Source organism: Panthera tigris, chromosome B3, assembly GCF_018350195.1.
Source record: "Panthera tigris isolate Pti1 chromosome B3, P.tigris_Pti1_mat1.1, whole genome shotgun sequence".
NCBI lineage: Eukaryota > Metazoa > Chordata > Mammalia > Carnivora > Felidae > Panthera > Panthera tigris.
This window is the reverse complement of record NC_056665.1, coordinates 52,412,685-52,429,644: the sequence shown is the minus strand read 5'-3', so window position 1 is coordinate 52,429,644 and position 16,960 is coordinate 52,412,685. Positions and strand designations below refer to the sequence as shown.

General features: G+C 36.9%; 1 protein-coding gene across 1 annotated transcript in view; it reads left to right on the top strand.

Moving 5' to 3' along the window:
* SCG3 (secretogranin III) overlaps positions 1 to 16,960 on the top strand; it is a 32,987-nt gene that overhangs the window by 348 nt on the left and 15,679 nt on the right. The window contains exons 2-9 of the mRNA XM_007081850.3: positions 554 to 606; positions 1,110 to 1,155; positions 1,251 to 1,466; positions 6,007 to 6,149; positions 7,145 to 7,294; positions 9,755 to 9,932; positions 12,751 to 12,867; positions 15,251 to 15,334. Of these exons, the coding sequence (XP_007081912.2) occupies positions 554 to 606; positions 1,110 to 1,155; positions 1,251 to 1,466; positions 6,007 to 6,149; positions 7,145 to 7,294; positions 9,755 to 9,932; positions 12,751 to 12,867; positions 15,251 to 15,334 (987 nt within the window). The remainder of the gene's footprint in view (positions 1 to 553; positions 607 to 1,109; positions 1,156 to 1,250; positions 1,467 to 6,006; positions 6,150 to 7,144; positions 7,295 to 9,754; positions 9,933 to 12,750; positions 12,868 to 15,250; positions 15,335 to 16,960) is intronic.

Genomic DNA, 16,960 nt, shown 5'->3' with positions numbered 1-16,960 from the left:
AGCAGGAAGGCAGATTTTTTTTCCCCTACACTTTTTGAATGATAGAGTAATAACATGGGTTGTTTTAAAATACCTTATTCTGAAACGGGGCTGGGGGATGATTTTTCTGCCTTACAAAGTGGCCTGTTTTTTGTCTATTTTTTTTTTCTAGTTGTCTTATAACCTTTCTCCGATACTTTATTCATGATATGTGCAGTATATGATAAAAGAGCTTTTAATGTGCTAATAATGCCAATCCAAATTATGCTCTATCTAGTTGAAAACAGCTGGTGAGCCAAGTGTTAGAACTATATGTTAGATTTCTGGGCAGAAAAATAAAAGTGCAATTTTATTAACTCAGTAAGTACACCAGGATAATAAGCAAGGCAACGTTGATAAAGATTGTTATTGTATTATCTTGATTATCTTTGTTAATACATATTTTTGTTCCACAGTCATCCAAAAACATTTATCTTAATATTTGTTTCTCTTTTTTGGAGATTTTATGTAGTAAGAGACATAGTGTGTCTTTCCAGTGCACAATTAAATTTATATTTGTGTTTGGTGATTCTAGACAAACCTCTACATAATAGCGAATTAAGTGCAGAAAGACCTTTGAATGAACAGGTAGGTCAAAAGTAAAATTATAAATGCTATTTCATTTTATTTTAGTTATATTTAATGTAATTATGCTGTAACATTTTAGCTATTTTGAATTCACAAATTTCAAGAGCTTAATAATACATTGACAGAACTTAGGATGGAAAATATAGTTTTGGAAATTTGTATATCCTGACAGTTATATACATAGAATTCTGTATAATACATAAGACTGACTGTATAATAACCCAGTAAGCTCAACATCACATCCATTCTGTTGTAAGGCTGCTTAATTTATCTGAGATTTATCTCTCACCAATATTATAGGAGAGGGAATTAATATTTATAGACCATCTGCCCTTTATTTTATCTCATTTAATCCTTGTGGTAGTGCTTTGACACAGAAATTATTATCTACATTTTCAAATAAGAAAACTAAATCCCACAGAGATTGAATCATTTAGCTGTCATATTGGATAAGTGGGGGAGCAATGATTTAAAATCAGGTCTATCTCCAATTTACTTCCTAGATTGCTGAAGCAGAGGCAGACAAGATTAAAAAAACATACCCTCCAGGTAAAAAGAAATTATGTTGATATTAATTTAAATAATGTAGGTTATGAAAATCTTAACTAAAGTGGATGTGTTGGGCTTGGGGGCTTTTCTTCTAGAAAACAAGCCAGGTGAAAGCAATTACTCCTTTGTTGATAACTTGAACCTGCTAAAGGCAATAACGGAAAAGGAAAAAATTGAGAAAGAAAGACAATCCATAAGAAGCTCCCCAGATGATAATAAACTGAATGTGGAAGATGTTGATTCAACCAAGAATCGAAGACTGATTGATGATTATGATTCTACTAAGAGCGGATTGAATCATAAATTTCAAGGTAAATGAGGAAAAAGAACTTTTGCTTCCTATTTGCTTGCTCTAATTTGGAGTTTCCCATTGTGGGTTAGGAGAAAGTCCTACGTTTTAAAAACAGCCATTATATATTCATTGTCCTTTATTAGTCAGGACCAAAATGAAGAAAAAGCCCAGTTTTTTCTGTGAGGCCTAAGCTCCACAGAAGCCCAAATTTTAGTTTCTCTTTTGAAGTTTCCTTTACTGATGCTTTGAAATCAATTTAAATCTGCTGTCTATATTTTATGCTATTAAATATCATTTTAACATTCCAATTTATTTTAACTATGAGTACAAAGAAAAAAATCTTTAATTCTCAACTAATTAAATCAAAAAATATTCCCCAGAAAAGGTGAAATATCATTATTTTCTTCTCAATGTTCTCTTCCTAGTCATATCTTTCTCCATAGGTCATTCTAACCTTTTCATGGCCTTAATTACCATCCATAGCCTGATGTCTCCTAACATTAGCCCAGACTTCATATATATGTATGTATATATCAGACTTCATATACTGCATATATGACTGAAAAACAGTCATCTCAGTTGTTTTCCAGCTCCAGCAGGCAACCAGTACTTTATACACACACACACACACACACACACACACACACACACCATACATATCATACATATAAATGATCTATATTATATAATGTATATATATTATATAATATATATAGTAGGGTTTTATCCCTCTAACCTTGATCACCACCAAGATCACCATGCTTGATCACCTTATCCAAACTCTAATCATGTCTCACTTGAACTACAGCAAAATCTTCTCATGGACCTTCCAGCATCCACTCTGCCCTTCTCCAACTCATAGCAGCCAGAGTAATCTTTTCAACATACAAGTATGAGCTTGATACTCTTGCATAAAACCCATTAGTAGATTCCCATTTCTCTTGGGATAAAAACCAAAAGCCTTACTGTGGCCTCCAAGGTCCTGCAAGGACAGGTTCCTGTGTTCATCCAATACACATGATCTGATAGAAACCTGTTCCTTTCACACGTGACACTTAATGCAATTTGTAATTTTACGTTCCTAAGTGTGTCTACTTATGATTTCTGCCTTTCTCCTTAATTAAACTGAAAACTTCACTAGTACAGAAACATTGTAGCTCCAGTGTCTGAATGCTTACGAATTCACTGCATGAATAGATGAGTAAATGAATGAATGAACAAATAAAATAATATATACAAGGGAATAAGCGAACTATTGTACCTAAGCATTGATGAAGAGAGTGTGTTTTCTGTGCTGAGAATCACTGCTTAAGAGTGACTACAGATTTTCTTTAATGTTCCATGGTCACAAGAGCATTATGCTGGTTATCTCCACCAGAACACAACTATCAATTAAATTTGACTTTCATTGGATATCACAGGCTGAGGAAAATTCAGAATTGTTTTGTATATGAATGGGATAAGGGAGATGGTTTGTATTTTGAAACATTTCATATGGCATACTACTCAAGGAAATTTCTTTTGAATTCTACTTTTAACCTAAAATATTTAGACTAGAAATAGACACTGGGTATAGCTTCATATAAAATAGTTTCAACCACTTTGACTGAACTGACCATTTGATTTAAAAAAAAATTTTAATTAGTCTAATGTTTGACTACATTTTTTTTTTTTTTTTGGTCAAACTGGTTGTATATGCAGGCAGAGGCATAGATCTGTTTGTGATCCAACCACTAACCTGAGTAACTTATTTTAAATAGTTCAACATTTTATTACCATCCCAAATGGGTTTGTAACTACGAAGTACTAGCCCTGGCAGCTCTAGGTTTACCCTAGGAGTCATTCAAGTCCACCTGAAATTACAGAGAAGATTGTTGGAGAGAGTGGGCTCTATGAGTGAATTACTGGTCTCCTCTCATACCTTGGGAATCCTGGAACCAGGTGGGTTTGGGAACACCAAGTTAACTGGAACCTCAGAGTCATGTAGACTTACATCCTAGAAGGGAGAGTAAGGAAGCCGAACTTCTGCAGGGTACTTTCACACTTTTAGGAAACCTCCAGATGGGCTTGTAGGGCCCATCACTTCTCCTTTTCTGTGTTTTCTACAGTATATGTGATTCAGGATTTTTCCAAATTTCTTTTATAAAGCAGTGTTTCAGGGCTCCTGAGTGCATTCACCAAACAGACATTCATTGAGCAATTGCTATGTTTCAGACTTGAACTAGACAGTTAGCTCTGTGTAGTTAGGTATCATGCCTAAACTATTTATCAGTGTGTTTCCAGTTCTGGCCCATATTAAGACTTTAATAAAAATGTACTGGACAAATGAATGTCAAGTGCCATAATAGATGCCAAGGATTAAAAGAGTAACTGGGAAAATGATGACTTGGAAGATGGCCCTTTCACACCCACTTAGGATGTTGTAGCTGCTTTAAAAAAGTTATGAACATTGAACTCATGTTTGGCTTCCCTCTGAGGGTATATGTAGGAGGGTAAAATACTCCTTGATGAGAAAAAAGAAGTCACTCTGAGTAATTCTGTCCATTTTAGAGAAGCCAGGGAAAATCAATGGAAAGTAAAGAGCAATGCCCAAGTGGTCAACTCTTAACCCCATCTAGCAAAGGTCTGCTAGTAGAGTCCTAAGTTCCTGGCTCAAGAGAATGCAGCAGTGCAGCAAAGCGAAGAGGCTGTTTCTTCAGAGTGTTGCTTATGTTCTCCCTGTTATGAAGTAAATGAACTGAAAAACAGTCATCTCAGTTATTTTCCAGCTCCAGCAGGCAAACAGTATGCTTCCTTTTTTTCAGATCCTAAGGGATTAAGTGGGAAGGGAAATAAATTTTTCCACCTCTGCACAGACCTTGGGCAGTTTCTGCTTCACATTAATCCCTAGAGTCAGTCTTACAACCCACAAATGGAAGCATCAGACCTAAATAATAATCTCTGCTCCTGAAAAAAATGGATAATGAACCCAATTTTCAGTCAGTCTGGAGGGGAACTGATCTTATGGAGTTTTTTTTCTTAGGGTCTTTTCTGCTTATTAGTCACTCTGGTACACAGGGCTCAAAGGGCTCATAGCTAATGGATTGGTTGACAGTTCAGCAATAATCTACTACCAGGAAACTTCCAGTTCTCCATCTATAATCACCCTACTCAGTTTCCTAAGCTTCTTTTCAAACAACAAGAAACTGTTCTGCCTAAGGCAGCATATATCTTCAGGTGTATACATTCTAGAAGAAAGGTCATGAGAGAAACTCCTTGTCTGAATCCCCAAAGCCATGGAAGAAAAGGACAGGATCAGATTAGAAATATTAGGCTCTTCTTTCTTTGAGTAAATATGATCAGAATTATTGGGGCAGAATTTGACCAGAGACTCAATTTCCATTTCTCTAGAAGATAATCGTAGTTACTTTTTTTCATGTACAAATCCACTATATATAATGACATTTAGCTTTCATATAATACTGCACATTAGCTTTCATATGGTACTTGGCAGTTTAAAGGAACATTTACATCTTATTTCATCTGATCTGCATAAGAATCCCATGAAACAGATAATCCTATTATCTCCCTTTACAGTCATCCAAGGATATAGAGGTAACAGTGGTATCATGGGTTAAAATTCTGATCTTTCAGATCTGCTAGAGGTGACAGGAGGAGTTAAGTGCCTTGTAAACTTACACATATTAACATATTGCTTGATGTGGTGTAGGTTACAAAAGACAAACGGATTCCCCAAGAGTTCTCTTGGATATGCCACCAACCCTACTGTGTCCTTCCTCAGGATGGGCTCTTGCTGTACTCTGAAGTAATGTTGCTGGTGTATTCCCAGGAAAGCTAAGGATACGTATTTGCAAACATCTCTGCAGAGATTTACATAGATTTACATATTGCTTTGTTCAAATCTGTTGTCTCATTTTAAAAGTTTAAATTTCATACACATAAAGTAAGTTCCCTATTCTCTGGAGTAAGGGGCTTATCACATTAAGCTGTCTTCCATAAAGGAGTTCTGACACATGTTCAGTTAGAAGTAAATATTTATTCCAGATAAGTCATAAAATCTTCAATACACCCTCTCTGATTCTGGGTGTGAGGCAGGTTCCCCCACCATCAGCCCAGGAATTTGCCAGCAGAAGAAATACACATGTGGATGTTACCAGTCTACTCCTTGTGTGGAAATGGAATATCAAATTATATAATATGTAGAAGAGTGTTTTGAACAATATAGCATACTATACAAATGTGGCATACTGTAAAATTTAAAAGTGTAATCTTGTTTGTATTATTAGAATAAAAAATAGAGAGGCCTTTTGTGGTGTCTTCAGATCTTCCTTTTTCTTACAGTCACGTAAGAAGATTTCAGAATTTCCATTATCATCATAGGTTCTTAACTTTAAGCAAAATTATATTTCAAACCAACAATTTATGTGAATGAAGCAGTATCATAAATACATTCCAAATATATCTAAGTGTACAAGAACAAGGTATAGATTGTAAGTATAGTATGATCCTGAAATAGGCCTATGATAACTATAATGTGAAACTGTGATTGCTCTGTCTAGATGATCCAGATGGCCTTCATCAACTAGATGGAACTCCTTTAACTGCTGAAGACATTGTCCAGAAAATTGCTACCAGGATTTATGAGGAAAATGACAGAGGAGTATTTGACAAGATTGTTTCTAAACTGTTGAATCTTGGCCTAGTAAGTCATGCATAAGAATAAACCCATTTCTTAGTACAGTTTGGAATTTACTAAGAAGCCAAGCCACATGATCTGAGTTGTAGCCAAGTGTTTATAATACATCTACTTTATATTAGGCACTGTAGGTTTTGAGGACAAATATGACAACATTCTTTCCCTCTAGGAATTTATAGTCTACCAGAAGAGCCACACAAATACGCACACGTCCACAATGCAAGCTGCATCAAAACCATAAAAGCAGTTCAGCATGCCAGAGGATGGGCCATATCCAATTGGGCAATAAAGAAGAACTTCAGAGAAGGAACTGTTTAAAGTCAGCTTAAAACAGTTAGGCAGCTCCTGGGTGGCTCAGTCAATTGAGCAACTGACTTCAGCTCCAGTCATGATCTCATGGTTCATGGTATCGAGCCCCGCATCAGGCTCCCTACTGATAAGCATGGAACTCACTTCAGATCCTCTGTCTTCCACTCTCTCTGCCCTTCCCCTACTTGTGCTCCCTCTCTCTCAAAAATAAATAAAACATTTTAAAAAAAGGATCATTAGGATTTAACCAGCAGCAGTAAAATATACGTGAATTATGAGAAGACAATAACAGGAACAAAGGCATGCCATGTTTGGGAAACTGTAAGCAATTCAATTTGATCCTCTCCCAGCCAGGCTCCCAGCCCTTATACAGCCCTAACAGGCTTTACTAAGGTCCTAAATGTGCCTGTTTCAGAGGTTCCCTAGTCATGACTTGTAGCTGACGGTTGAGAAATAAGTGTTCCATAGATTCCAACAGACAGGCTAATCACTTGCATGGCCCAAAGGCACTTTTTCCCAGGAGTTCTGGGGAATGTCCAACAACAAACAGAGGCATAAACAAGGGCTATCTAGAAAGAGGGACCAGAAGATTCTCTCATTGTGTAAAAATGTGTTCAAGTTCAGAGTTTAGTCTAGATTTTTTAATCATAAATATGAGAATAATAGTTACATATGTTTCTACTTTTTAACAGATCACAGAAAGCCAGGCACACACACTAGAAGATGAAGTAGCAGAGGTTTTACAAAAACTGATCTCAAAGGAAGCCAACACTTATGAGGAGGAACCCAATAAACCCATAAGCGTGACTGAAAGTCAGGCTGGAAAAATACCAGAGAAAGTGGTATGTATATGTGAATTCATATGCATATGTTATGGATATGTGTATATATGCATGTGCATGAATGTATGTGTCCACCTGTATTTGTATATAATTAATACAATCTGTATATAAGTAATACCTCACTTGATGCCAGAGAAGATTTGGAGTATGTGACACATTTAACCCACATAAAATATATACTCACAAAATATCAAGTTAAAATATATAAATCAACTCTATGTTGAAAATGAAGATATAGGTTATACTATATTACACAGTAAAGGTTATGTCTTATACTCCACAGTAAATTAATCCATAATGCTATGTGGCAATGTTATAACCATTCCACAAAACAACTGCTTGTATAATGTCAGTGAACTGAAATCAAATATTTCGCAGCTCTTTCGGTATACAACTTCTGTTCACAGAATGTCATCATCTGCCTCCAGATCCCAAAAACAGAAACTTGGGTTGATTTGGTCCTCTGCCACACCAGCCTGTATACTCCCCGGAGCTAGTTGCCTGAATATGCTTCGCCATTCTATCCTGTGCTCTTCCACCTGCTCGTTCCTCTTTTCTTTGGTTCAGAGGCCTGGAACTGTCCTTTACTTAGACTAGTCATCCATCCTTCCTTCCCCTCCCTGGACTCTGTGCCTCTTCATCTTTTCTTCTGCATCAGCCAAGCTACAAAAATCTTTCTCCGCTCTTTGAATTCCCTGTAAAACTCTAGATGAGCTGACCACCGAGGGTTATATATAAGAAAAAAATCAAACTCTTCACCTCTCCTATTTTCTCCATCACAGCACCTAGACCCATGGCTCCTCATCCCCTCCAACGTCTTATCCCAAATACAAGGAAAAAGAGTGTATAGGCTTACAATCCTCTTTTAGAGGAGGCTAGAAAACAGAAATCGGGTCTGCATTTTTTTTTTTACTAGATAGCATAACAGCTCTCTTTTGCTCTCTGTACTTCCAATCTCCACCAGCTTTCATTTTTTTAAACAGCTTTTGAAGATCCACCCAAAACATTTTTGATTTATCAAAGGGCTCATGACATTCACTCAAGCTTACCATCTGAACTGAAAGTGACACAGCTACTGTATTTTCCTTCATTCCCATTTTGTACTCCTTTTTCACCCATCTCTAAAACATTCATATGCTTGACCTGTTTGCTCATGTCATTTAAATGCATTGATGCAAATGAAATATTAATTCATTCAATAAATATTTATTGAGGTATCAATTATGAACCTAGCACTGGAGATACATGCTTATTTCAAAAGATAGAATCCCTGCTTTCACGAAGCTTAAGGTCTAATGGAAGAAGTAGATGGTCTTCAAATACTCACATATTTTCACTGCAACTGCCTCAAGTGCTATGAGGAAAGAAACATGGTTCTATGAGACTTCATAAAAAGGGAGCCTATTCTGGACTTAGGCTCAGGGAAGGCTTCCCTGAGGAAGTGACTTGAGCCAAACACTGAAGGCTGTGACCGTGAGAGGCCATGTGTAGAGAAGAATGTGTGGAGTAGCTAAGTATTGCAACAAGGGCAGGGTGGCTGCACACAGAGAGAGCAGTGAGAGATAAGCCAGGGGAGGTGGACCCAGGCCAGACCAGGCAGGGCCTTGGATTCTGATCTTCATTGTAGGACCAATGGGAAAACACTGCAGGACTTTAAGCAAAGGAGTTATGTGACCATACTTTTTAAAAGATAACTCTGGCTATAACATGGAAAATACAGTGAATAGATTGGAAGTGGTTGATGTTACATGGTTAGAAAGCAAGAGATGAAAGCAACTTGGACTAGAGCCAGGTAATGGAGAAAGAGAGAAATGTACAAATTTGGGATAAATCTTGAAAGTAGAGCCAACAAGACTACTGATGAATTATATGGAGGAAATGAAGAGGGAGTGACAAGGAAGACTGTTAAATTTCTGTTTAGTCCGCTGAATGGACAATGGATCATTAACTAAGATGCAGAACACTGGAAATGGATCAGGTCTGGGAGAAAAGTGTCCTGTGTACCCTTCCAGATAGCTCTTAACATTTCACGGAGAAGTCCCCAAGGTGTGACTGCTCTGTTGGTGTTAGATGTTCTCACATGATTTCCTGTATCTTGGCACCACATATTCTGTAACTTCAAAGTTCTCCTGCTTGGTAAAAAGCAGTCTTATGAGAAGACATTCACAAGAACTGATAGAGGAGAACTTGGCCAAGTGGGAACCTAGAAATTCCCTGTCTATTCTCCAGGAGCAGGAGCCAGGGTCCTCAGGTGAAGCATATGTCTGTCAGCCCCAGTGACCTTTCTATGTGGCTAGATGCCCATATGCCTGGAAAAGTGCTTGATCCTACAGGAGCTTGCAAAGGAGGAGGTGTTATTTCACTTCACATTCAAGGGCACCAAAGAGGAAAGAATCAAGCTGGAATGTAATTAGCTCTAACAAAATGTTTATTTTTTATTGATTTTTTCCCCCAATGTAGACTCCAATGGCAGCAATTCAAGATGGTTTTACTAATGGACAAAATGATGAAACAGTATCTAATACCTTAACCTTGACAAATGGCTTGGAAAGAAGAACTAAAATCTACAATGAAGACAACTTTGAGGAACTCCAATATTTCCCAAACTTCTATGCACTACTGAAAAGTATTGATTCAGGTAAACACTGTTTTCTGACCATGTGGAATAGAAAAAATAATTCCAGGAAATGTGTGGGTGGGGTTTTTTTCTTCCTGTTTTCAGTTTCTAAATGCAATCTTCAATGAAATTTATTGTAACCCCAGGGAAAAGAGATCACATCAATTTTTTTCAAAAGAAGTATGCTAGTCATAGAAATATTTAGGAAAGGATAATCATGAAAGGTGGAATTTCAGGATAATTTAATCTTCTTGTTAACAGAGGGTTCATTTATTTGTTCAGCAAACAGTCACTGAACGTGTTTGGGACATTGAGGTGAGCCCTGTGCAGATGAGGAGAGAAGTCAACATCCCTGCCTGAACTGCTCAGCCTCAAATCTTATTGTAAATCTTTAAAAAACAGAAAAAGGCTACATTTATTTTCCTCTATTAGTGGGAACAGTGTGTATAACATAATTTATCCTTTTATTTTATTTTTTTTATTATTTTTTTATGTTTATTTATTTTTGAGAGAGACAGAGACAGAGTGTGAACAGGGGAGGGGCAGAGAAAGGGAGACACAGAATCCGAAACAGGCTCCAGGATCTGAGCTATCAGCCCAGAGCCCGACGCGGGGCCCGAACCCACAAGCCATGAGATCGTGATCTGAGCCGAAGTCGGACATTTAGCCAACAGAGCCACCCAGGTGCCCCCATAATTTGTCCTTTTAAAAACAATTCAGATTTTTGCTTTTTAGACACTTTCAGCTTCAGTCTTGAAATGACTTAAAGTAAACTAAGCATTGGACCACAGCAGACAGGGGCCCAAAACACACTTAGAAACGGATATGTTTTTTTAAAAAACTAAGTCCTTATTTTGCCTTGTTCCTTTCTCTTACCTGTACACCAAAATAAGTTAACTGAAGATTTCATTTCATCTCTAATTTTGATTAATCTTCAAGGAAGATAATAATGGGCAAATTTTCTATGGTTGTTATTGTCCAGACAGATGTTCTGCACTGCCTTCTGGTTTTTCCTCTTCCTTTTCAAAGATTCAGCCCCAGAAGGAAAATTTGTAATAAGTATTTCCCCAAGAAGTGACTTTAGAGTGTGCTTTCATTTCTGGAGAACACCCATTTGTCCTTCAATTCCAGACATTGGCCAGATGGCATTAGCCCCTCTGCTGGTGTCTGAAGGGCTTGTATATCTTGAGGGTCCATTTTGAGCCATCTTGCCCCACTGGATGGCAAATGCCCAGCTCAGAACTTTTGTCATCTTGGTGAGTCACTTCTTGTCAGTGTCAGCATGACACTGAACACCTATACAGACGTGACCTTGAGGAAATAATGTGATGGCTGAAGTTATTTACTAGTGCTTTTCCAGGATCTCTTCCCTATCTCCTTTCTCATCTTTCTTCTCTCCCAACCTTGAGGATTTCATGATATTTGAAAAAGTCCACTGTATGGAATATTTTTTTGTTTTATTTATTTTATTTTGTCTTTCAGTTTCCTTGACCTCATACTTTATTTCTTTTATATTTATAGGGTTTTAATTTAAATACTTACACTAAGGTACTTGATAGTACCCATCCCTCTCACCCAAGGTCTGAACCAATGGAGAAAAAATAAAACAGCTCGAAATCCAAAATATTTCTGATACTGGTAAAGACTGGGTTGTAAGGGTTGTAGAACACAGCATAGTGTGAGAGCCAAAATGGGCTTGCTCATTCCCTATCCTCAGTCTAATTGTTGGAACAGCCAATCCTTAGGATAGTTTGATTTATAGAACAGGCACTTTTCTCAAGTCCCTGACTTCTACTGTTCCAGGGGAACAAAAAAAAAAAGAAAGATTCCAAATCCCTATCAGTCAAGAAATGTAGACTAATGCCCATTGCCTACCAACTTCATCTGTGGGAAGGATGAAAAGATGGAGGGAAAGGCTAGGAGTATTTAGAAGAAATCCTTCATGGCCACTCAAAGAATAGGGAAAATGGGCTCTCCTCTAGCACCTTTCTTCAAAAATGGAAATTTTTTTTTTAATTTTAGAATTTATATATATATATGTATATATATGTATATATATGTATATACATATATATACATATATATATGTAGATGTATATAATAAATATACATAGTTATATATTCTGAACAACTATGGAATGATCAGCCATTTTCTATCAAGATGCAGAACAGTATGTCAAATATGAAGAGTTCCCAAGAAACAGTTAATAGTGGTTACCTGCAGGGAGTAGGAGTTGGGGGATAGGAAGAAAATGTTATTTTCACTATTATTTACTTCTATACTGTTGGAATATTTTTAGTACATGCATATATTCTTTCAAACGAAATAAAGTCTAGAAAGCAATATATACTGCTATTAAAAAATCAACCTCACATTAAAAAAATAAAGATACATGTATATTTTTATTTTCAAATATTAAGTTTGATTATGAAAACAGGCCATTCTGGCCCTCAAAAGCATACAGGCTGAGTAAAGAAAAATTGGTGGGTCACCAATCTTACAATTTTCTTTTTGAGTTCATATTACCTCAGGTTGCAAACTGTCTCTTTATCATCTACTCCATTAGTAAAATATTTTAGATTAAAGTAAATCTTTTTAGAAAAGTTATAATTGCCCATTTCTGAAGAAGTTCAGTACATCTATACATTATCCTATATTCCCAATTCCAACTCCCAATGTTCAAGTCTTATTATACTTTTTATAAATTAAATATATGTGGTTTCAGCTATAAATGTAGGGAGAAATATTTCAATCAGATGCTGTACTTCATAAATTGATGCTGAAAGAGGAAGCTATACTCCACTAGTTTTTTAAAAATTATTTTGTCCTTTTATATAGAAAAAGAGGCAAAAGAGAAGGAAACACTGATTACGATCATGAAAACCTTGATTGACTTTGTGAAGATGATGGTAAAGTATGGCACAATATCTCCAGAAGAAGGTGTTTCCTACCTTGGTGAGAGTCCAATCTGTTTTGTTTTTACTATGATAGTTTTCACTGTCCAAAGTCAATTAGGGATTTGGCAATAACTACCTCACAAATTTTATCATTCATGCCAAAACAGTCTGAATCGTCTGAGTAACCAGAATTGCCCAGCTTGATAATGCATACAAATAAAATTAACCAGGAGTTTTCAATTCTTTATAGAAGCAGCTTGAGTATAAACATTTCATTTTGTCTTATTAACATTTTCTAATATCTCCATGGAGACCATTTTATTAAAATTTGACCTCTTTTTTTTTCAATTGTGTTTGGATAGTCAGGACTAAAAGAGTTGATTTTAGCCAGTGAGGTCTGGATTAGGCTGCAGAAGTTGTGCCTCCTGGTCCAGTTCTGCCACAGACCAGTTTTGTCCCATGGGGCAAGACACTCACCCAGCTGGGCCTCAGTTTCTACATTTGTAAAATAAAGGATGTTGTGAACTATAATGGGGCTGGTAAACTACTGCCCATGAATCAAATCTGGCCCATTGCCTATTTTTCTATAGCACACCAGCTAAGAATTACTTTTACGTTTTTAAATGGTTGAAAAAAATATAAAAAAAGAATAGTAGTTCATGACACTAGGAAACTATATAAAGGGGCACCTGGCTGGCTCAGTCAGTAGAGTGTGAGACTCTTGATCTTGGGGTTGTGTGTTCGAGCCCCACATAGGGTGTAAAGATTACTTAAACAAATACAGTATTTTTTTAATTAAAAAAAGAGAAAACTATATAAAATTCACACTTTAGTGTCCATAAATGAAGTTTTATTGGCACACAGCCACATTCCTTTGTTTCAATGTTGTCTATGGCTGCTTTTGTGCTACAATGGCAGAGTTGAATAGTTGCAACAGAGACCATATAGCCCACAAAGCCAGAAATATTTACCATCTGGCCCTTTGGAGAAAAAGTTTGCTGACCTTTGATTCTTTGAGCTTTGTGCATAAGCTTGGATGTTCTTTGTGCATGCAGGTTGTTTTGTTTTGTTTTAAAGCCTTTGGTTTTCCTGCTTGGTCTAGTTAATCAATAAGTACCATTTATCTCTGATGTCCTTTGGGGAAGGTGACCTCACAGCCCCTTACTCTGATCTCTGATAGAAGAGGAAGATTAAACAGAAGAGAAAATCTCATAGGACAAAATAATTCAGAACTACTCTCTATGAACTCAATTTTTTTTCCACATGAAGATAGTTTTACTGTTTTTTTTCTCATTATAAAAGAACATATTCATTTAAAAAAATCAGTCAGTGCAAAATTATGTTAAAAAAGAAGTAAAAAAAAGTCACTCATGATACCAGCACCCAGGTGACAGTCTATTTGTACCTGTTCAGATGTTTTTCTGTGTGTGTATGTGTGTGTATGTGCACCCATGTACCTTTGTCATTTCTTTCTTTGTTTTATCTTGTTTTAAAAAAATGGGCTCATGTTATACATAGTACTTTGTGGCCTATTTAATTCAACAGTAGATCAAAGACATTGTTTCAGATCAATCATTGCTTCATACCAATACCCTGTAACTCAGAAATTCCATACTTAAGTCATTTATCCTATGGAAATAGATTAGAAATGCCACAAGGCTTAGGTACAAGGTAGATATTTCCACTACTACTTATAGCTGTGCTTTCCAGTATGGCAGTGGGAAGGGAATTCATTGCCTCAAGTAACTGAGGAGTCCAAGGATGGGGATAGTCTGACTTTGGGTTTGTAAAGTCCACCAACAGTGTTAGGAATCTATCCTTCCCCATCTCCAAGCACTGACTTTCCATATGTTGATTCATTCTAGACAAGCTGCTCTCCTATGAAAAAAAAAAGATGGTTGGCAATCTCCATCCTCACAGTACAGCAATCCTGGCAGGAAAAGGGCTTCTTTCTCCCAGTGGTCCTAGCATTGAATCTCATTGGCCTGGCTTGTATCACATGCTCCTCTTTGAACCAATCACTCAGCCCAGGGTGGGTGTAGACCCTGAGGAACCAGGCCTGGGTTATTACTCCCCACTTGAGGCAAATATGTCGAGAATGGGAATGGTTTGCGTTCTCTAAAGGAAAACCAAGGTATAGTTACAGAAAGTGTTGAGGAGGCCCAGACCACAGGTGTCCATTAAAGGCTTCAACACTGGACATGTTCTAGCAGTGGCCACAGAGATGTGGAAGAGGCTTCTGCAATTAACTGAATAGGATGCTGAATTAAGGATCCCAAATAGTATGGAATAGTAGATTCCTAGAAATAAAATCCATATCAAAGTATCTTAATTGCAGTGTTAATATTGTGGAATTACGTTGTGATATTTCTGGTAAGGATTAAACAGTTGATATCATCCTTCAGGAAATAAAATTACATTTTTTCTCTTCCTCACTCCAGAAAACTTGGATGAAACTATTGCTCTTCAGACCAAGAACAAGCTAGAAAAAAATGTTACTGACAATAAGAGCAAACTTTTTCCAGGTATGATTTATTTAACTATTTTTCTACCTTTGAGCACAATAACCCTTTGAGTGGTAAATAATGGCTTTAATAAACATTGATAAATAATTAGAGATTTCAAAAGTTTTAAAATCTGAAATCCTACCATAGGATTAAGCAGCTATAACCTTGGCTATTTTGTGGCTAGTCTCAGCATAGAAATCTGACCCCAAGAAGCATTGAAAAGAAATGTAGGTCTTTCCTGAAGATTCTTAGGAGGTGGCTCATGGAAAAGGAGGAGGCTACATCATGAAATTTTCTACATACATGAAATTTTCCTTTCAGTATTTTTTTCTCTCCCAAGAGCACAGTTTCTCCAGACCACTATCCCTGGTCACCTGTCTACTCCACTGGCTCTCCCCTCCCAAGTCTTTTCTCTCCGCTGAGATAGTCTATGCCCCTATGTTGTGTGATTCCCCCTCTTGGTTTCTTCACTTCTGCATTTCCACCCAATACAACACAGAACCAAGCTGTGCAAAGGAGTCTGCTTTGAGGGGGGGAGGGAAGAACAAAAAATAGGAAGGATCACAAGTTCTTAACCATGATTTTGTGTCCCTTTCACCGCTGTTATGTACATATATTTGATGGAATACTATATAGCCTTTTAAAATGATGTTTTCAAGTAGTTTTCAATAACCTGGAAACATCCTTCTGTGATGATGTTAATGACAAAAGAAAGTGACAAAATTATACTGCAACTATGGAGAAAAATTACGCATCAAAAAATATAGAGAGGGGCGCCTGGGTGGCTCAGTCGGTTGAGCGTCTGACATCAGCTCAGGTCATGATCTCACAGTTTGTGAGTTTGAGCCCCGCATCAGGCTTGCTGCTGTCAGCACAGAGCCTGTTTCAGATCTTCTGTTCCCCTCTCTCTCTTGGTCTCTCCCCCACTCACACTCTGATGCTCAAAAATAAATAAAATATTTAAAAAAATTTTTTTAATACAGAGAGATCATAGCACTAGTGGAGGTTTTCATAATGAGAGTAACTGACTCATTTCTTTTTTTCTTTTTTTTCTATAGTAATAATGTTTTTTTTTAATTTTTTTTTAACGTTTATTTATTTTTAGACAGAGAGAGACAGAGCATGAATGGGGGAGGGGCAGAGAGAGAGGGAGACACAGAATCAGAAGCAGGCTACAGGCTCTGAGCCATCAGCCCAGAGCCCAACGCGGGGCTCGAACTCATCACGAACCATGAGATCGTGACCTGAGCTGAAGTCGGACGCTCAACCGACTGAGCCACCCAGGCGCCCCTATAGTAATGTTTTTACTGAAAAAAAAAACAAAAACAAAAACAAAAACAAAAAAACAAAAAAAAAACACAAAGCTTTTTGTTAGACTGCTTGATGTTTCCTATTTTATTTACAACAGGGATACATTGCAATTGTTTTCAAGTGGTTAGCTACTTCAAGGTTTATGACTTTTTAAAATTCAATAGAAGATAGCCAGAAGGAAATATAGTTTTTTTCAACTCTTGTCCCCTCACTTTTTTTTTTTTTGAAGTATAATTGGTATGGAAATTAGTTATTTTTAAGTGTCAAGTGAGCAAAGATTATCGCATCTTGACAGCAAGGGTCCAACTCTCCTCTTTGCATTAGGGTGACCAG